This window comes from Hermetia illucens, chromosome 2 (genome assembly GCF_905115235.1).
Source record: "Hermetia illucens chromosome 2, iHerIll2.2.curated.20191125, whole genome shotgun sequence".
Taxonomy (NCBI): domain Eukaryota; kingdom Metazoa; phylum Arthropoda; class Insecta; order Diptera; family Stratiomyidae; genus Hermetia; species Hermetia illucens.
In genome coordinates this window covers 44069736-44086066 of record NC_051850.1, presented here as the reverse complement: position 1 = coordinate 44086066, position 16331 = coordinate 44069736, and the positions used below count along the sequence as shown (strand labels likewise).

Sequence of the window (16331 nt, the reverse complement as noted above, 5' to 3'; positions counted from 1 at the left end):
CTTCACAGAAAAGAACGAGGTAGAAGAGGCCTCCAAACGCGAATGTCCGGAGGTAACCAATGCCCGGATTGGTATCACCTCTGCGAACTCCCGAGGCCAAAAACCCGCTGTGGCGAGGAAGCTTCTAAACAGCGGGAAAATAAGGATCGGTTGGGTAGTGTGTAGGATACGAATCCGGGCCGCCCCAATCAAATGTTACAAATATTTGGATTATGGGCACACATCTGCAACCTGTCGGAGACCTGACAGAATTGGAAAGAGCTAGGACGCGGTCAACATGATTCGCATCCAACAAATCAATATACACTGAAGTGCAACCGCTCACGAGTTGCTAGCGAAGTTCGCTGCGGAGACCACGGCTGATTTAGTACTCATCAGTGAGCAGTACCAAAACAAGGACCCAGTTTCATGGCACCCTTACCCCCCGCCATCTCGGTTCGGGACGGCACCTTCTTTAGAGTTCTTATCCAAGGCCGAGGGGCCAGCTTTGTCTGGATTCGGTGTTTAGTGTCTATCTTACGCCGAATGCGACGATGCCGGACTTTCGACGCGGAGTTGATGCTTTGCAGGAAACTATCTTAGGCACAGATGGGCAGATCCTGGTCGGCTGCGACTTCAATGCTAGGGCGCTTGAATGGGGCATGCCTCACACAGATTCCAGAGGGAAACGAATTCTGGAAATGGCGGCGAGAACAGGACTGGTAGTTCTAAACACCGGATCCATCCCATCGTTCCGGCGCCCGGGCTGTGAGGGAAGCATTCCAGACGCAACCTTCGCATCGGAATCAGTGGTGTCGCTGGTGGACGTGGTGGCGAGTTTTGGAAGACTTTTCGGCAAGCGACCACAATACATTGCCTTCAAAGTGGTGGACATAAACGCTGCAGCCGACACTGTTGTAAATTCAGTTATGCACCTGATAAGCCTTGCGATGTGGCAAATCTTCTATGGAAGGAGTGTCACAGGCTCTGCCACTTAACACAAAGTCTAAGCGACTGGGAGGAGGAATGTAGCATAGTGACGGAATATAAATCAGCCAAAATGAGACTCCGCAGCGCAAACAAGAGCAAAGCTCGCCGCTGGCAGGATTTGATCGACGAGGTGAATGGGAACCCGTGAGGACTCGGTTACAAACTGGTAACCCGAAAAATCGGGGTGCCGCGGAAACCCTGTTCACTTGAGGCCGAGCAGATGGACTGCATTGTAAGGGCACTATTCCCTCCGCATTGGATGATGACGTCGATGCGAAGAGTGCAGAGGACTGTCCACATTTCTCTATAAAAGAGTTGGAACAGGCAGTTGTCTCTATGAAAAGCAAGAAGACTCCAGGACCCGATGGCATTCTAGCAGAGGTATGCAAACTGGTATTCCAACACCGGCCAGATCTACTGCTCGGCGCATTCAACGCTTGCCTGACAGAGGCCACTTTCCCTGCTCGTTGGAAGGTGGCGAAGCTTGCGCTGATCCACAAAGGGAAAGACGACCCTGAGTTGCCGTCTTCGTACCGCCCATTATGTATGCTTGACACTGTTGGAAAAGTGCTCGAAAAGCTCATCAGAAGTAGACTCGCTGAAGCGATACGTTTGGTTGTAGAGCAGGGAGAAACACAGTTAATGTTGTCATGCAAATCGTGGAGCCGTTCAACGAGCGAAGGCACTTAACCACCGAACTCGTAACGCTTGACGTCAGACGCCTTTAATTCTGGAAGATGGAAAGACATTCTAGGCACACACTTTCCACGTGCCCAACTAACCCGGATATTGAGGGACTATCTGAGGAACCGCTTCCTGCTCTGTGAAATATTAGGGGATCAGAGGAGGATGGAGGCCACGTCGAGGGTAGCACAGGGATGCATCCTATGGCCGGACCTCTGGAACGCTACCTATGATAGTCTATTTAAACTTGACATGCCAAAAGAGTCGCTCCTGGTCGGCTATGCAGATTATGTCGGAGTGCTTGTTGCTGGACGCACTGTTGAACAGGCGCAAAGCAGACTCGGCATATTGATGCGACGGGTAAGCGGATGGATGACTACTTATGGTTTCAACCTTGCACTGGGAAAAATCGAAGTAGTCATCCTGGCTAAAAAGAGAATTCCGACCCTGCACCCCCAAATATCGAGTCAAAACCAGCGGTAAATTGCCTTGGCTACTCTTGACTCAAAGATGAGCTTTTTTGGAGCAAATCAAAGCAGCAGCGAACAAGGCTGCAGCTAGAGTTTCGGCGTTAAGTAGGCTAATGGCAAACATTTGATATACTACGTCTAGCAGGCGACGTCTCCTGATGAGTTTAACGCCGTTTGTCCTGGTCCATGGCGCAGCTGACGCTCTTGGCAAGGAGGTATATAGTAAACGTGTCGCGCAGGTACAGAGACAGGGAGCTTTGCGGGTGGCGTCTGTTTACCGCACTGCCTATGAACCGGCCCCGATGGTGATCGCGGGAGTGATCCCCGTTGTTCTTGCTAAGGAGCATCAAACCATATACAAGCGCAAGGGAAGTGGTTGCTCGTGAAGAACGGCAAAATGAAACTAGAGGCAGATGGACTGCGCGGTTCATCGGCAACTGAGGTGCATGGCATGGAATCGTAAGCATGATGAGACTGACTTTTTTTTAAGTGGGCATGGAGGTTTTCAGTCTTATCTGCACAAGATTGGAAAGGCGCGATCTCTGGATTGTGTTTTGCAATGGAGTTGTGGACGACGCCCATCACACTTTTTTTCTTGTGGAAGGTGGGATGGGGCTCGTCAGCACCTCTATTTAAACACAGGGGATCTCTCTCCAGACAACATCGTCGAAGAGATGCTGAGGAGTGATGACAGATGGAGCCGAGTTGCCCATTACGTTCGGGTCCTTCTCGTTGCTAAGAAGATAGAGTTCGACCGGTGAAGGAGCCGGATGGCAGGGGGTTATTTGAACTGACAGTTCCCTTCCTCCTCTCCCCTGCCGTTGGTCAAAAGAATTACCTGATATGAAGGCTCCGCAAGGCGGAAGAGTTAGGGGATAAGTCCGAAGTAATGTGACAAACGGTTCCAGGCTAGCTCTCTAACGATGGGGAGGTGTTTAGTTGGTAGTCCGACGACATATCGAACCGGGAATCCAACAATGTGTGCCTAAATGCATTCACCTACCCTGTAAAAAAAATGTCCCGCTTGAGCACATTGACAGCCGTAATGATTCCCCTTCTGTTTGGAGTAGTCCTTATCGGCCTGTTCCGATGACAAGTAATTTCGTTCAAGGTGAAATGTCCTTCCTACCTCTTAAACTGCTCGTCGCGATAGATCAGGAGTCGAACGTTCGACTTTCAAGGGGCTGGCGGAAGACTTTCCACCACTTTTGTGATACTTGTCTCCCTGGCTAGCAGAATAAAAAACTTCCTCCCTAACCTATACTTCTCGAGATTTGCCACGTTACCGAAGTTCAAGTGCATTCGTTTGCGATGTGTTCGATCTGATTAGATGTGCGTTGCCGATCAGTTCAAATCCAACTGACCACACGACAAGCTCTGTGCTCGAATGATGTGCTAGCATCTGATTGGGAAGAGCATAGCCGTTCCAATAGGGAAGCAAAAAGACAGCCAAGCGGAATGTTCAATAATCCCCAAAACCCAACAGTTCAATATGGAACTAGGCTTTGGAGCGCGTTAATACACTTTATTTCGACCAATTCTTCCACTGGGTCTAGCTAACCTAAGGCGATCCAAAGTGCAACATTCCAGGTGTAATAGGAATATCATAAATGAGAGAAATGAAAATTTTGCAGGTGAGCCGTGTATCAGCCGACAAACGGTCGTTCGGTGTGTTAATTGCGTGTTAGACCTGTTCTGCTCTGAAAGTCCTTATTATCACAGAATTAATTGTAAAAACGAAAGTGAAATCTCCTTTTTGGATTCTCCTCAAAGCGGCTTAACCTAAAGATAACATCCAATTGCTACTTACGCCAAGCTAAACTTGAAATTGAATTGCCAAGTGGAATATCCCGGCGGTGTTTTGCCATCCTCATCCATGAACGTTAGTCCGAGTTGAATGATTCGCAGCAGATCGACATTGCAGCGCAACAGTTGATATTGGTAGTCGGCCGTAGAGCGAAATTCACCCACCGGTCGCGCCACGACACCCGGAAACTCCGTGTCCATAGCCACATAGTGATATTTCTGTACGACTTGTCGAATTGTGCGAAACTCCTCTTCTAAATTGTGTTTCCACACATCGCGGATGCCGCACTCTTCATTGCTGGGGATGTTTGTTGTGTGCGACGCGTGTCCGCCGCTAACTGCCGAAGGCATCGCCTGTAAAGGTTCCATGAATGCGATGTAGTAAGACATTTTCTGACGAAATGCATAAGCTTAAAAGCGTCAGCTCCAAACATTTTGAAACAATTTGCGAAATTTAAATTTTGTGGGTTTCTGTGGGAAATGGTGGTGCACGTCGCTGCAAGGGTGGCATGGATGAGATGTCCCGCCGATTGCTCCAGCGCTAGACATGCTACAATTGCTGGAAAACTGTTGTAGGAGCCTCAAAAGATCGCGCTTTAGCTGAAACTTCAATGGATAAATCTGCGCCTTGCACTCGACAATCGACGGGGTCTCACCCTTCCCTGGACCAATCGTGCTCCTCCTCAACTCCAACGTCTCGAGATTGCCAATCAATGTTTGGAGCCAATATAAACTCAACTACTCACAATATGCCTCATGTACCGATTTTCCAACTTACATCAGTTAAATCACCGATGTCAGCCACTGTGCCTTCGCGCCCAGAAATCTACCCGGTTTGGTCAGGGGCGGCAAATTGTCTGATTTCTGCAAGAAGTTTCCAAAGTGAACTACTGCGTTGGAGCGGCAAAATTTGCGTGTCGCGAAAGTCGTAATGCGAATTAGCCCAAGGAAGCGGTCTTCGCGGAAGAAAATATCGTTCCGACCGCCGCGGTACGTAAGGAAATAGGAAGATTATAGCCGAATACTGAAAATATAAGTTTGCGGGGCCTGACGGTGCGCAGCGTTTCGTGATTGTATTGTAAATCCAGATCAATTGTAGTCGTCGGCTGGCTCTGTGCAGAACAAAACCCGACATTAGTGGAATATCAGCACAATCCGCTAAGCGAATCTTGCCGCCAAAGCGTGCCGAACGGCTCGTTGTAACCAAAATGATTGTGTTTTGGTGGCCTCCAACGAAAAATTCTCGACCATTCACAATGTGAAATGTCAAAAATGGGAGAAGTCGCTTGGTTCTTGAGAGTTGCGAAATTCTAACTTTTTGGCGACAAGATTCACATTTTCGCGGGGAACTTACCCGTCATTTTCATGAGGAGCGGATTAGGAGATAATTGGAAGGTGTTCTAGCGTCGTTAGTACCGAACTTGTCGCGTTCTTAACGCTACTTTTCCGGGGACAAAGATTCTCCACTTCAACCTGCCCACTTTCATTAGATTTTTGTTTCCACTTCTTCTTCTTCGTGCTGTCGCTATTGCGATAGGGGATGATGGATTGATTTAAGCTTGACGTGGTATTAAATGTTCTCTGGGATATTTTTTGGAGAGAGTTTTGAAATTTTCCGGTTGGGCTGTGGAGAGTATCGATTGATGGCGGTTGGCTACCGTTTGTTTTACTGATTGGTTTAACCGATGCAAAATATGACTTAACCCAAAATCCATAAAGTCCGTCATTTCAATACGAACATTTTAGCCGCTATTTGCGGTGATTTTCCAATAAGAGCTTCCGTTTATTTGTGGAACAATTACCCGGGGTCTATGAGCTCGGTATCCATTCCGTGAATGTTATTTGTAATCTACACAATTGTCCTTATCCGCTGAACTACATTTACCAGAAAAGTTTATTCTAATACAGAATTGAAACACAAAGAACAAGATTAAGAAGATTAGGTCTTAAGATTTTTTTCTGGTTTTGGTTGAAAAATGTATATTGTGATTACTATAATTTAGATAAAGTCAAGCTAATTACATATGTTTATTCATGTAAGACTTTTTGTGGATTCATGTAAGGCATTCGGCTAGATCGTGAGCGTCGTTCCAAAAAATGTGATATTGAGAAAAAGTACTGTAAGTTTTTTTTTCAAGTTCCAAATTTTAATAAATTTCAATGATCCTACACATCATCATCTTGCTATGGCATGTAGAAATAGAGATTATTCTTTTCGTTCTTCTTTGCGGTTGCATCCTCTTTTGTGTTGTTGCGTTTCCACTTAGATATCACTTCCTGCATTTCAGATTTCCTTTAACCTTCAACATCCAATTTGCGAAAGGATACTTAAAATATACATGAAATCAAAACGCTTACAATTGACTGAATGTGACAAAGTTCACAGAAAAGGTAATGTTCATTTTGCAGGAAAATTAATACCAAAAAGGCAGCCTATTTATGGCAACGGTGATGATGCCTTGCAGATCAATATCGGCTTCAACTTCGAGCATCTACTGGTCAGGTTACAGTAGGAAAGTGTGTCACTGTTGGTTTACTTATCAACAAATCCTTTTTTCGGATTTGCTTTTCCAATAATGCGGAACTATTGTTGACAACAAAACTTTATCAAATCAGTTTTCTGTCTGTGTAAACACAAAACCTTATTAAAATCGGTTTACTGTCTGTCTTTTTTTTCGAGGAGGTGGAAATCTTCAAAAGACACTGGCCTGGACACGCCAGCGTGTGGGATTCTTACCTACTAAAACCACCCCCGACTCTCCCCTATAGTCAACTCGTCGATTAATATGAGACGCAGGGTCAAGATTTTCTTTCTGGTCAAGATGACTACTTCGGTTTTTTTTCCAGCGCAAGGCTGAAACCATGAGCAGTCATCCATCCGCTTAATATGCCAAGTCTGCTTTGCGCCTGTTCAACAGTGCGTCCGGCAGCAAGTGCCGCAACGTCGTCTGCATAGTCGACCAGGCGCGACTCTTTGGACATAGGTCCGGCTCTAGGATGGATCCCTGTGCTAACCTGGCGTGATTTCCATCCTCCTCTGGCCCTCTAGCGTCTCATAGAGAAGGGCGGGGTCTTTCAGATAATCCCTCAATATCCGCAAGAGTGTGAGTTTTCTAGTGTGCCTAGCATATCTGTCCATCTCACGGAATTAAAGGCATTTTTGACATCAAGCTTTATCAGAGGCACTATCCGTCGGCTTTGTGCCTCGGCTTGATGAGCCGCGTCCATGACTTCCATAACACCCCGAATTGCCTTCGGCATAAGTGCCCGGCAGCGCGGATTGCTTCAGTGAGTCTACCCCTGATGAGCCTTTCAAGCACTTTCCCAGCATCCACAGCGGTTGGTATGGAGACGGCAGCTCCGGGTTTCCTTTTCCCTTGCTGATTAGCGCGAGTCTCGCTTCAGTACATCAACAAGGAAAAATCCTTCAAGTAAGCGTTGAAAGCTCCAAGTAGCAAGTTTGACCGTTGGCGGAACATCAGTTTTTAAACTTCCGCCGGGATATCATCTGACTTGGCACCTTGTTTCTTTTTCATGGTGAGATCCGCTTCTTTGAGCTCTGTAATTGTAAAAAGGCGGGAATCCTCGACGCTTTACGCGCTATTGACATCAACCCGTACGGGATGTCTGGGGAATAATGCCCGTGTCCACCTGGGCGGTATTTAGTATGTAGGGCTTCCGCACAGCCCCGATTTTCCGGGTGACAAGCTTAATAGTGAAGTCCCCACGGGTCTTGATTCACTTCTTTGACTAGGTTCTGCCAGCGGTAAGCTTTGCTTTTATTTAGCGCGCTGGCTTTATGGCGCATGCCTCCTCGTTGGCGTGTAAACGTTGTGGCAACCGGCGGAGCTTATGAAACTCCCTCCGAAGGTAGGCAATTTCTGCCGTCCACCAGTACATAGAAACACCGGATCCAGCCAAAGCCATTCCTTCGGCTTTGGGCCAGAGCGCTAAGTCTAACGTCGTCCTGAACCCAATTGGCAGCGATATCCGATAAGTCGAGATGCCATGAAGTCGGGTCCCTGTTTCGATATTGCTCGCTGATTAGCACTAGATTAGCCTTTACCTTCGCAGCGCTGGTAACTGGTTACACTTCGGTGCATGTTAATTTGTAGAATGCGGATCATGCTATTCGTGCCCTAGTCCTTTCTAATTTCGCTCTAAAGATTGGACATCGAACCGAGCCCGCAGCGTGTGCGACGCTCTCACCAAACCTGCCGAGATCCCTACAGAGAACGCCACGTTCAGTGCAGGTTTTCGTTTCACCTACCTGACTGCATCTCCGCCATGCTGTCCTCCGGTCCGGTCCCTTGCAAGTTGCTGACGTGTGTCCATAGTCCAGACATCTGTAGCACTTGATGGGAATTATCCGCATTCGTACCCTGCATACTATCCATCCAATTTTGATTTTCTCGTTGTTAAGGAGTTTATTCGCATATTGTTCGGGGACTTCCATCACGCCCAGTTTTTTGCCTCGAGCATTCACAGATTCCTATCCGGGCATTGGTTTTCTCTAGACATTCCATTTCGACCTTTTCTGTGAGGCAGTCAAAATCTTCGATTTCTAGAGAGCACATAGGCTCCAGATTAGAAACCAGAGCCTTCTCCCCCTGTAACCCCTTGACCGCTTCACAGAACGTACTCTTGCTAGTTCTCTTCGGAACGACGAGGACCCCGCCACCCTTCTTTTTCTGTATGGAAGACACCTCTGCTCCGTTGTTTTCGGGTTTCATCCTGTAGCGTTTCCTCGTCTTTTCTGCTACTGGCTTTTGCTTTGTAGCCTCTTTGTTTTTGGACAGACAGGTCGCTGGCGGCGTAGCCAGTTGTTTCCTTTTATCCTTCTTCGACTTCTTTTTTTGGGCCCTGGAAAGTACTTTGATAGTCTCTTTCAGGAACGTCGTTCTCTTTCCGCTTTTTCCCAAGTTCGCTTTACAGTGGGCTATCTGCGGTCCGTTTGGCGCTGGCGATATTCTCAGCGGGAAGTGCGGCTGCTTCTGCTTTCCAAGCTGCTCTCCACGTTCGCCTGTAGAATTAGATGCGGTTCAGTAGTTCCTCCAGTTTCATCAGCCCGTTTGCCACGCCTTTGCTAACGTTCCTTTGGAGGAACTTTGCCGAGCGCATACGCTTCACCGCGGCCGTGCATTTCCTGATGAGCTTTTCCTTTTCGGCTCTAGCTAGGATGGTCGACTGCATCTCTGCTCGGTTTGTGTCCGAACCCACCTACTCAGGACTAGCGATTTTGTCTCGGCAGGGCCACTAAAGGGTATTGGAGTTGTCGTCCCTGCACCGTCAGTCGCGCCACTTGGTAAGGTTTCCTTTTTAATTGGGCGTCCCGGCGTCCTATCGCATTTTTGTACTGCACCCGATCGCAGTCAGCTCTTCCTCCTTCTCTGCTATTTCGTCGTTTTTAAGGTTTTGTGTAAACACAAAACCTTATTAAAATCGGTTTACTGGCTGTCTGTCTGTCTGTCCGTCACACGCGTTTTTCTCGCAGACGGCTATAGTGATTGGCACCAAATTTGGTAGAAAGGTGGGAACTGTGAACGCTCACGCATATAGTGAGTTACATCCTTTTACATCGAATTTAAGGGGGGGTCCCCATACATGCAAAAGGGGGGTGTAAATTTTTTTTTCATCAAGTATAGTCATGTGGGGTATCAAATTAAAGGCCTCGGTTAGTACTTTTCGAAGCCGGTCTTAGTTTTGACATTTTTTGAAAAGGTGGGAGTGCGGGGGGTTGAAAGTGGTCATTTTTTTAACGAACCCATTCTCAGAAACTACCAAACCGAAAAATCTGAAAAAAATCAGGGAGCTGCCACTATATGGTGCCTAGGCTCTGAAATACCCTCCATACCGGTACCTGTTAAAAAAAAGTTAATAATAGTACATTACTAGAATTTTTAGTAATTGACAGGAAACTCCCCCCCCCTTAAGTTCACTCTAGAATCACAAAATTTTGCAACAATGTAGGCTATAGCATGATCCTGCCAAATTTGGTGACAATCGCACTATTACTAACAAAGTTATACTAGGTTGAAGCTGTCGCTCCTCAGCAAATTCAAGACTATGAATGTCAATATCACTTGAAAGTGGATATTTTTACGTAATATATGCATATTTTATGTGCTACATACTAATGAGACAAATGCACACTCAAATCTCTTTATAAAAGAAATACTCAAAACCTTTCATACCTGAAGCGCTGAGCTTCCGGTTTCCCGACTTGTTTTTTGTTTGTCTAGATTTAATCACCATGGAAAATTCACCAGCGCATCGTATGCAAAGGAACAAGCCGTAATAGTTAGAGACGGGGGTGTCTTCGGGGATATAGCCCTTACACCAGTTCCCTGAGACCTGACCTACGCTTAGCTGAACTCGGAACTCACGGACGGATGAGCCCTTGCTTGGGGCAACGCGGTCTACTAACATCGGTTCAATGCATACTACCCCTGGCTTCTGATACACGTAACAACTACTACCTTGGCAGAGCTAGGCTCATATCACGCCATCGACGTCGACAGAGAGCTAAAGGCTCCGGGGATTCCCAGTGTGTCCCGACGTGTACCGCCTATTCGAGGCTTTCTCAAGACTTCTACCTAGGATGCAGGTATACTGCCAGTTAGAGGGTTAGAACTACTTACTCGAGCACCTCGGGGACGTCACTCCCTGTATCGTAAGCGATCCGTTTAAGTTCGCTGACGACGCCTGAGAGTAGGTGGAAATATTGAGACACTGGATTGGGTATGTCAGTGTGTAGAATTTTTACCCACTAAAATCATAACCAACTTCACCTCTACCTCTGCTGCCTGGAGCCATCGTAAGGTTTTACCTCATGGGGCGCAGTTAACTCACTCTGGCTTAGCTTCCTTTTTTCTTTAAGCAGGGCCCGTAGACGAGCTTTCCTGGTCTCCTCTACTTTTCGGAGTTTGCTCTGGATAGATGCGATTATGGAGTTGATCGCATCTCAGTTTAAATCTGTGCACGTTCTGGTGATATCTTCGGGGTTCTTCGTCTGTGATAAGAGAGAGATTGGCATCGCGTTGTATATGTTTGCCATTTCATCTCCCAAGATGTCAATCGGCATCATTCCTGAGATGACGAACGCTGCATCACCTGAGAGGCCTGCAGGCAGACCACACTCTCAGCGTTGTGCTCCTATAGACCGCACTCAGTTTGTTGGCATTAACTAAAATCTGCAACAAGCTCACCACCGTGGCTAAAAGCAATCTAGAAGTATATTGTGGCCCTTCCACGTTCAGCATCATCCTTGCTAGGGCTACACTTGCAATGGGTGCTTTGTCGCAAACATACTGCACGTGTTGCTTACAACTGAGCTTCCCGTCTATCGTCACTCTCAAGTATGTACAGGATCTTCTTCTCTTTCTTCAGTCGTTGTCCCGCTCACAAGCGAGACTCGCTGTGATTGGTTTTGCCATTTGGTTCTATCAAAAGGCTGATCTGGATGCAATCGTGAGGCTTTCAAATCCCCATTCAGTGTATTAAGCTACCGTTGGTTCGGCTGGCCTTTTGGTCGCTTTGATTGCTTCGCCTGAGTAGAATTCTGCATCTTCGAGATACTTTGCGAAAATTACCAGTGTTATGTCGTCGGCGTAAATCATCACCGTGACTTCCTCCGGAAGCACCGTTGTACATGATGGGTGGAATGGGCCCAATACGCAGCTTTGCGGGATATTTGCGGAGATAACGTATTCTTGGGGTGCGTCATCAGTGTCATACTTGAGCTTCCTTACTACTAAATAACTAACTAGGCATGGTAATGGATTGAGTCACAAGAGCAGCTTTTTTTTGCAGAGGCCCTTGCTTTATTAGATTGATCTAGCCACACCTCTATAAAGGGATGATCATCCAAAGCTTTTACAGACCAGCCTGGCATTTTTCTCTGCTTCGGGCATATTGGTTCCCTGTCCTGTGGCTCTCCTCATAGTTCAAAGAGGACGCACCAGGACATACCACGTACCAGTGCAGGGCTGGCAGGGGTCAAATCTACAACCGAATCAGACGCCCTTGTTTACATCATCTTCGTTAGTCAGAATTACATCTAACTGCACAAGAGCTTCCAATAAACTACACCCTCTTGTATTTGCCGAGAACAAGATTTCCTCGAATTCGAACAGTGTCAAACTTGTTGGGGTGTAGCAACTGTATATAACATATACACCACTTATTTCCGCCCACACAAACCCCAGTGTATTGTGTGGCTTGTCGATTGCACGCCCATATTGCCGCTCCAACAGTCTGCTGCTGCTGCTGTTCAATATGGGTAGAATTTCGTCCATCGCTATCAAGCGGAACACTGGGGAGGTGGCGTTACCCTGAGGCGTACCTCTGCTCACAGCTCTGGTCAAGTGGCTGCCTTTTAGATCAGATTGGCTTATTCTATTTCTAAACATGGATAATATCCAATGCTTTCAATATCTCTTCAAACCTATACTCATTAAGGCTTCCTTGATGGCGTTGATACTAACGTTGTTGAATGCTCCCTCTATATCCAGGAAGGTAGCTAGAGCATATTGCTTCATACTATAGTGATCCCTCAACAGTGCTAATAATCTCGTGAAGAGCGCTCTCTGGGGATTTGCCTTTGAGGTAGTCGTGTTGAAAATCCGAGAAGCGCATTTTGTTCATAATCATCCTTAATTATATGTTCAGGTCGTGCTGTATGGTCGACAACACGAAAGAGGTGCGTCTGATTGGTTGAAGGTCCTTTGTGGGCTCATTGCCGCGCCTGCTCGCTGTCGGTATAAAAACTTCTTATACGTTTCTCCGGTATATCTCTTCAATCCATGTGCAGCTCTTTCCTGCTGTCCCTGTAGCATGACTGGCATTTTCCCTTCTGGCCCCAGAGGTTTATATACGGGGAAGCTATATATAGCCAAGGCGATGTTATCCTCGGTAATTACCGATTTGGTAATTTGATATGGCTGAGACTGCATAGTCTTCAGGCAAGCCTCTGACTCACAGTCCTCCTCGATGGCGAAGAAGTGCGTCTGAACCAGCAACTCCAATGTCATACAAGAAGATTCCATCCTGGAGCCTTCCGACTTTTTAAAAAGGGATGGGCTGTTATGTTGCTAGGTCAGAATCTTTCTGAGTCTCGCATAGTCTCTGGTGCTTCGAATGTTGGTAGTGTTGATGGCGGACTTGTACCTCTTCAGACAGTCCTTGTATGGTTGTCAACATTTGTGTCTGTGCTAGATGTTGAAGATCTCCTTGGCCAGCTTCTTGAGGCTGAACACCACGGTGGCAATGTCTTCTTATTGTATTTATCATGGCACGTGCCTCTGAAGCTAGTTTTGAATGTCTTTTCTAGAGTCCTGACCTTTGATCCCAACTCGTCTGTCATTCCAATGTTGCCAAATTGCACACTTGACAGTTTGTTCTTCATAACTTGATCAAAATGAAGTGGTTGCAACGAGATTTAGACTCAAAAGTATCCAACTGTGACCTGAGAAGGATATCTGGTCAGATATTCTCCAGTTCTCCATCCTAAAAGCCCTATTGTTGGTTAGTAGTGTGAGATCAAGGACCTCCTCTCAATTGTCACAGTTCTCCGGGGGGGTTTTGTTAATAATAAAATGAAAGAGAGAATCACATCTTTCGTTGATTTCGCAGCCGTCCCAAAGTGCAATGCCTTGCATGCATTGCCTGCTTATCAGCATGGTGGCCTTCTTTGCTGCGATAGTTGACGTTCAATGTTGCAATTCTTCTGGTGCAGCTGGTTGACCGTGAACCTTGTGAGCTGAATACAGGTTCTCCACTCCCGCCTGCCCGAGTTTGACACCGAAAAGCGTGCGAATATAAATTCTTGGTCTATGCCGTTCAGTGTCTCTTGCTCTACTATGGATTAAATTGTTATGTTTCTTTTGAAGCCCTCTGATGGTTCGGTCTCGTTTTACCCAGGACTCCTGTGGTAATCATCCGATCACAGCAGGGCTGGGTATCTCATCATCTCATCGGGATGATCTCGAGCTTTTACCTTCCCAGGTGTCGCTGATCTTAGCGACGCACGAATACTGCTTTTTACGCAACAAGCGTTGAGGCTATGCACTCTGCGTTTGCGAGACAAGTTTAGAAATATAAGCTTTACAAACGTTCACGCCCTTACAGAGGGGACTGCAGAGTAGGAGAAGGATACCTTCTACGAGGGAGTTGAGCGGACCCACGAAGCCTGTAGTCAGGTAGGGACGGAGTCCGTATTCAGGCGATACGTCGGCTCCTATAGCTTACATAGGGATACCAATGATAACGGACTGCGGATTATTCAGTTAGCAGTATCGCACGAAATGGTTGTTGGAAGTACTTGGTTTGCGCGGAAAGCGGTTCGCAAGCACCTTGATGAATGTCAGAACATATAGGGGGGCCAATATAGACTCGGACCACTATTTCGGTGGCATAGTGCTCCGAGCTCGAATTACGACACCACCTACAATCCTCTCTGACAATTAGGTGAGAGTGAATACCGAAGCTACTCACAACACAGCCCTGCGCAACACCTATAAGGGCGAAGTGGATGCCGCAATAACCGCAGTCAACAGAGATCCAGGAGATGAAGCACCAACAAATGATCTCCACAACCACCTGAAGAACGTTACCATTTATTTATTTATTTATTTAATTAACGGACAACAAACAGAGAAAATTCCAATTAATTATTGTCCTCAGGAGGAGGAGAAAGAAAAAAACTTATCCTACGTATAAAACTACTTAAAGTAGGGAAGTTAAAAGGACTAAGCTGTTTTGCATTATAATTTCGGCAAAGCCTGGGAATCGGGGAATGAAAGTAGACTTCGAGTTCTGCGAAGGGCACGTTGAAAATGTCTGCGCTACGTGTGTTATAAGACGCAGGACGGCAGGTGATCTCGTCACCGGCGGAGCAGTCCATCAAACCCGAGGAAAGTTTAAAGAATGTGCATACATCCAGATAGGATCTACGCTGTTGTAGGAAGGGAAGGTTCAGAAAGCGGAGGCGGGAGGGGTAATCCACACGAGGGAAGCTTTTCTTAAAGAAGAGGGTACGGGTGAATTTACGTTGCACATTTTCAAGGGCAAGACAATCACAGTTACGGGAGGGTGACCAGATCACGGAGGAATACTCGAGGGTATTCCTCACGAGGGAATTGAAGAGAGCTAAGGAGGGTTGGATGGAGTCAAAATCAGAGGAGGAGCGAAGAATAAAGCCTGACAATTTTGCTGCTCGATTGATGACATTGAGGCAATGGGTGTCAAAGCGGAGCTTATTATCGAAAGTGACTCCGAAGTCTTGAGTGGAATTTAAACACGATAAGGAATGTCCGTTAAGCGAGTAGGAGAAAGAAGTGGGTGAGGATTTTAGGGAGTAGCACATAGAGTGACACTTTCTGACGTTTAGCGCTAAACCATTAGTCGAGCACCAACGAACCAGAGTGTCCAGGTTAGACTGAAGGGAAACACAGTTCATAGGCGACGATATAGCGGAAAACAGCTTAAGGTCGTCTACATAGAGCAAACAGGTACAAGTGAGGAGGGGAGGAAGGTCGTTAATAAAAAATAAAAATAGCAAAGGACGCAGAATAGACCCCTGTGGGACGCCAGAAGAGGGGGAGAATGAGTGGGAAGTACAGCCGTCAAAAGAGACGCGGCAGGATCGGTTGGAAAGGTAAGAGGCAAACCATAAAACAAGTGGTATGGGAACGTTTAGGGACGAGAGTTTGGATAGAAGTATCTTGTGATTTACGGTGTCGAAGGCTTTCGCGAAGTCAGTGTAAATGGTATGCACTTCTTGCCGTGAATTTAGACATTTGGCGACAAAGTATGTGTTGGCCAAAGTGGGCGGACAACCAGTCGCTGACATATCTTTCTAGGATTTTGGAACAGCAGGAGAGGAGGAAAATGGGACGGTAATTCTCGGCAAGCGAATGATCGCCACTTTTGTGAATGGGGATAATGAGAGCCTCTTTCCACAAGCTGGGAAAATGATTCTCTTCGAGGCTTTTGTTGAAACTAAGAGATAGGGGAAGGGAGATAGACTTACCAGTTTTGAGCAAAAAGAGGTTTGGAGGACCATCGTAGCTAGGTACGACATTTTCATCAAGTTTCCCAATGAGGTATTCAACAAGGATAGGGGTAAGAAGGGGAATGGTAGGCAATGCGGAGCAGGCTAAATCCACTATTGGAGGGATTCGGAGGAAGGGGGGGGGGAACATAGACTGACGAAAAGTAGCGGCAGAGTAAATCACAAGGTAGTTGGGGGGAGTCAGCTGAAAAGCGAGAGAATTTAATGGACGGAGGGGATAACTGGGCAGCGCAGCGGGAGTTGCGAATGTGGGACCAGAAAGGTTTCAGGTTTCCGCGCTTTAGTGAGTCTTCCACACTGGACAAATATTCGTTTCTGGACTTACGTAT

General features: G+C 46.7%; 1 protein-coding gene across 2 annotated transcripts in view; it reads right to left on the bottom strand.

Moving 5' to 3' along the window:
- The window catches only part of LOC119647415 (CCR4-NOT transcription complex subunit 7), a 31366-nt gene extending 25919 nt beyond the window's left edge, over positions 1-5447 (bottom strand). The window contains exons 1-3 of one of the 2 annotated variants that reach the window (XM_038048296.1): positions 5284-5447; positions 4676-5041; positions 3934-4283 (exon numbers count right to left, since the gene is read on the bottom strand). In XM_038048296.1, the coding sequence (XP_037904224.1) occupies positions 3934-4283; positions 4676-4687 (362 nt within the window). In that variant the 5' untranslated portion in view covers positions 4688-5041; positions 5284-5447. The remainder of the gene's footprint in view (positions 1-3933; positions 4284-4675; positions 5042-5283) is intronic. The other variant, XM_038048297.1, reaches the window with a different exon arrangement.
- Positions 5448-16331: the final 10884 nt, after the last annotated feature.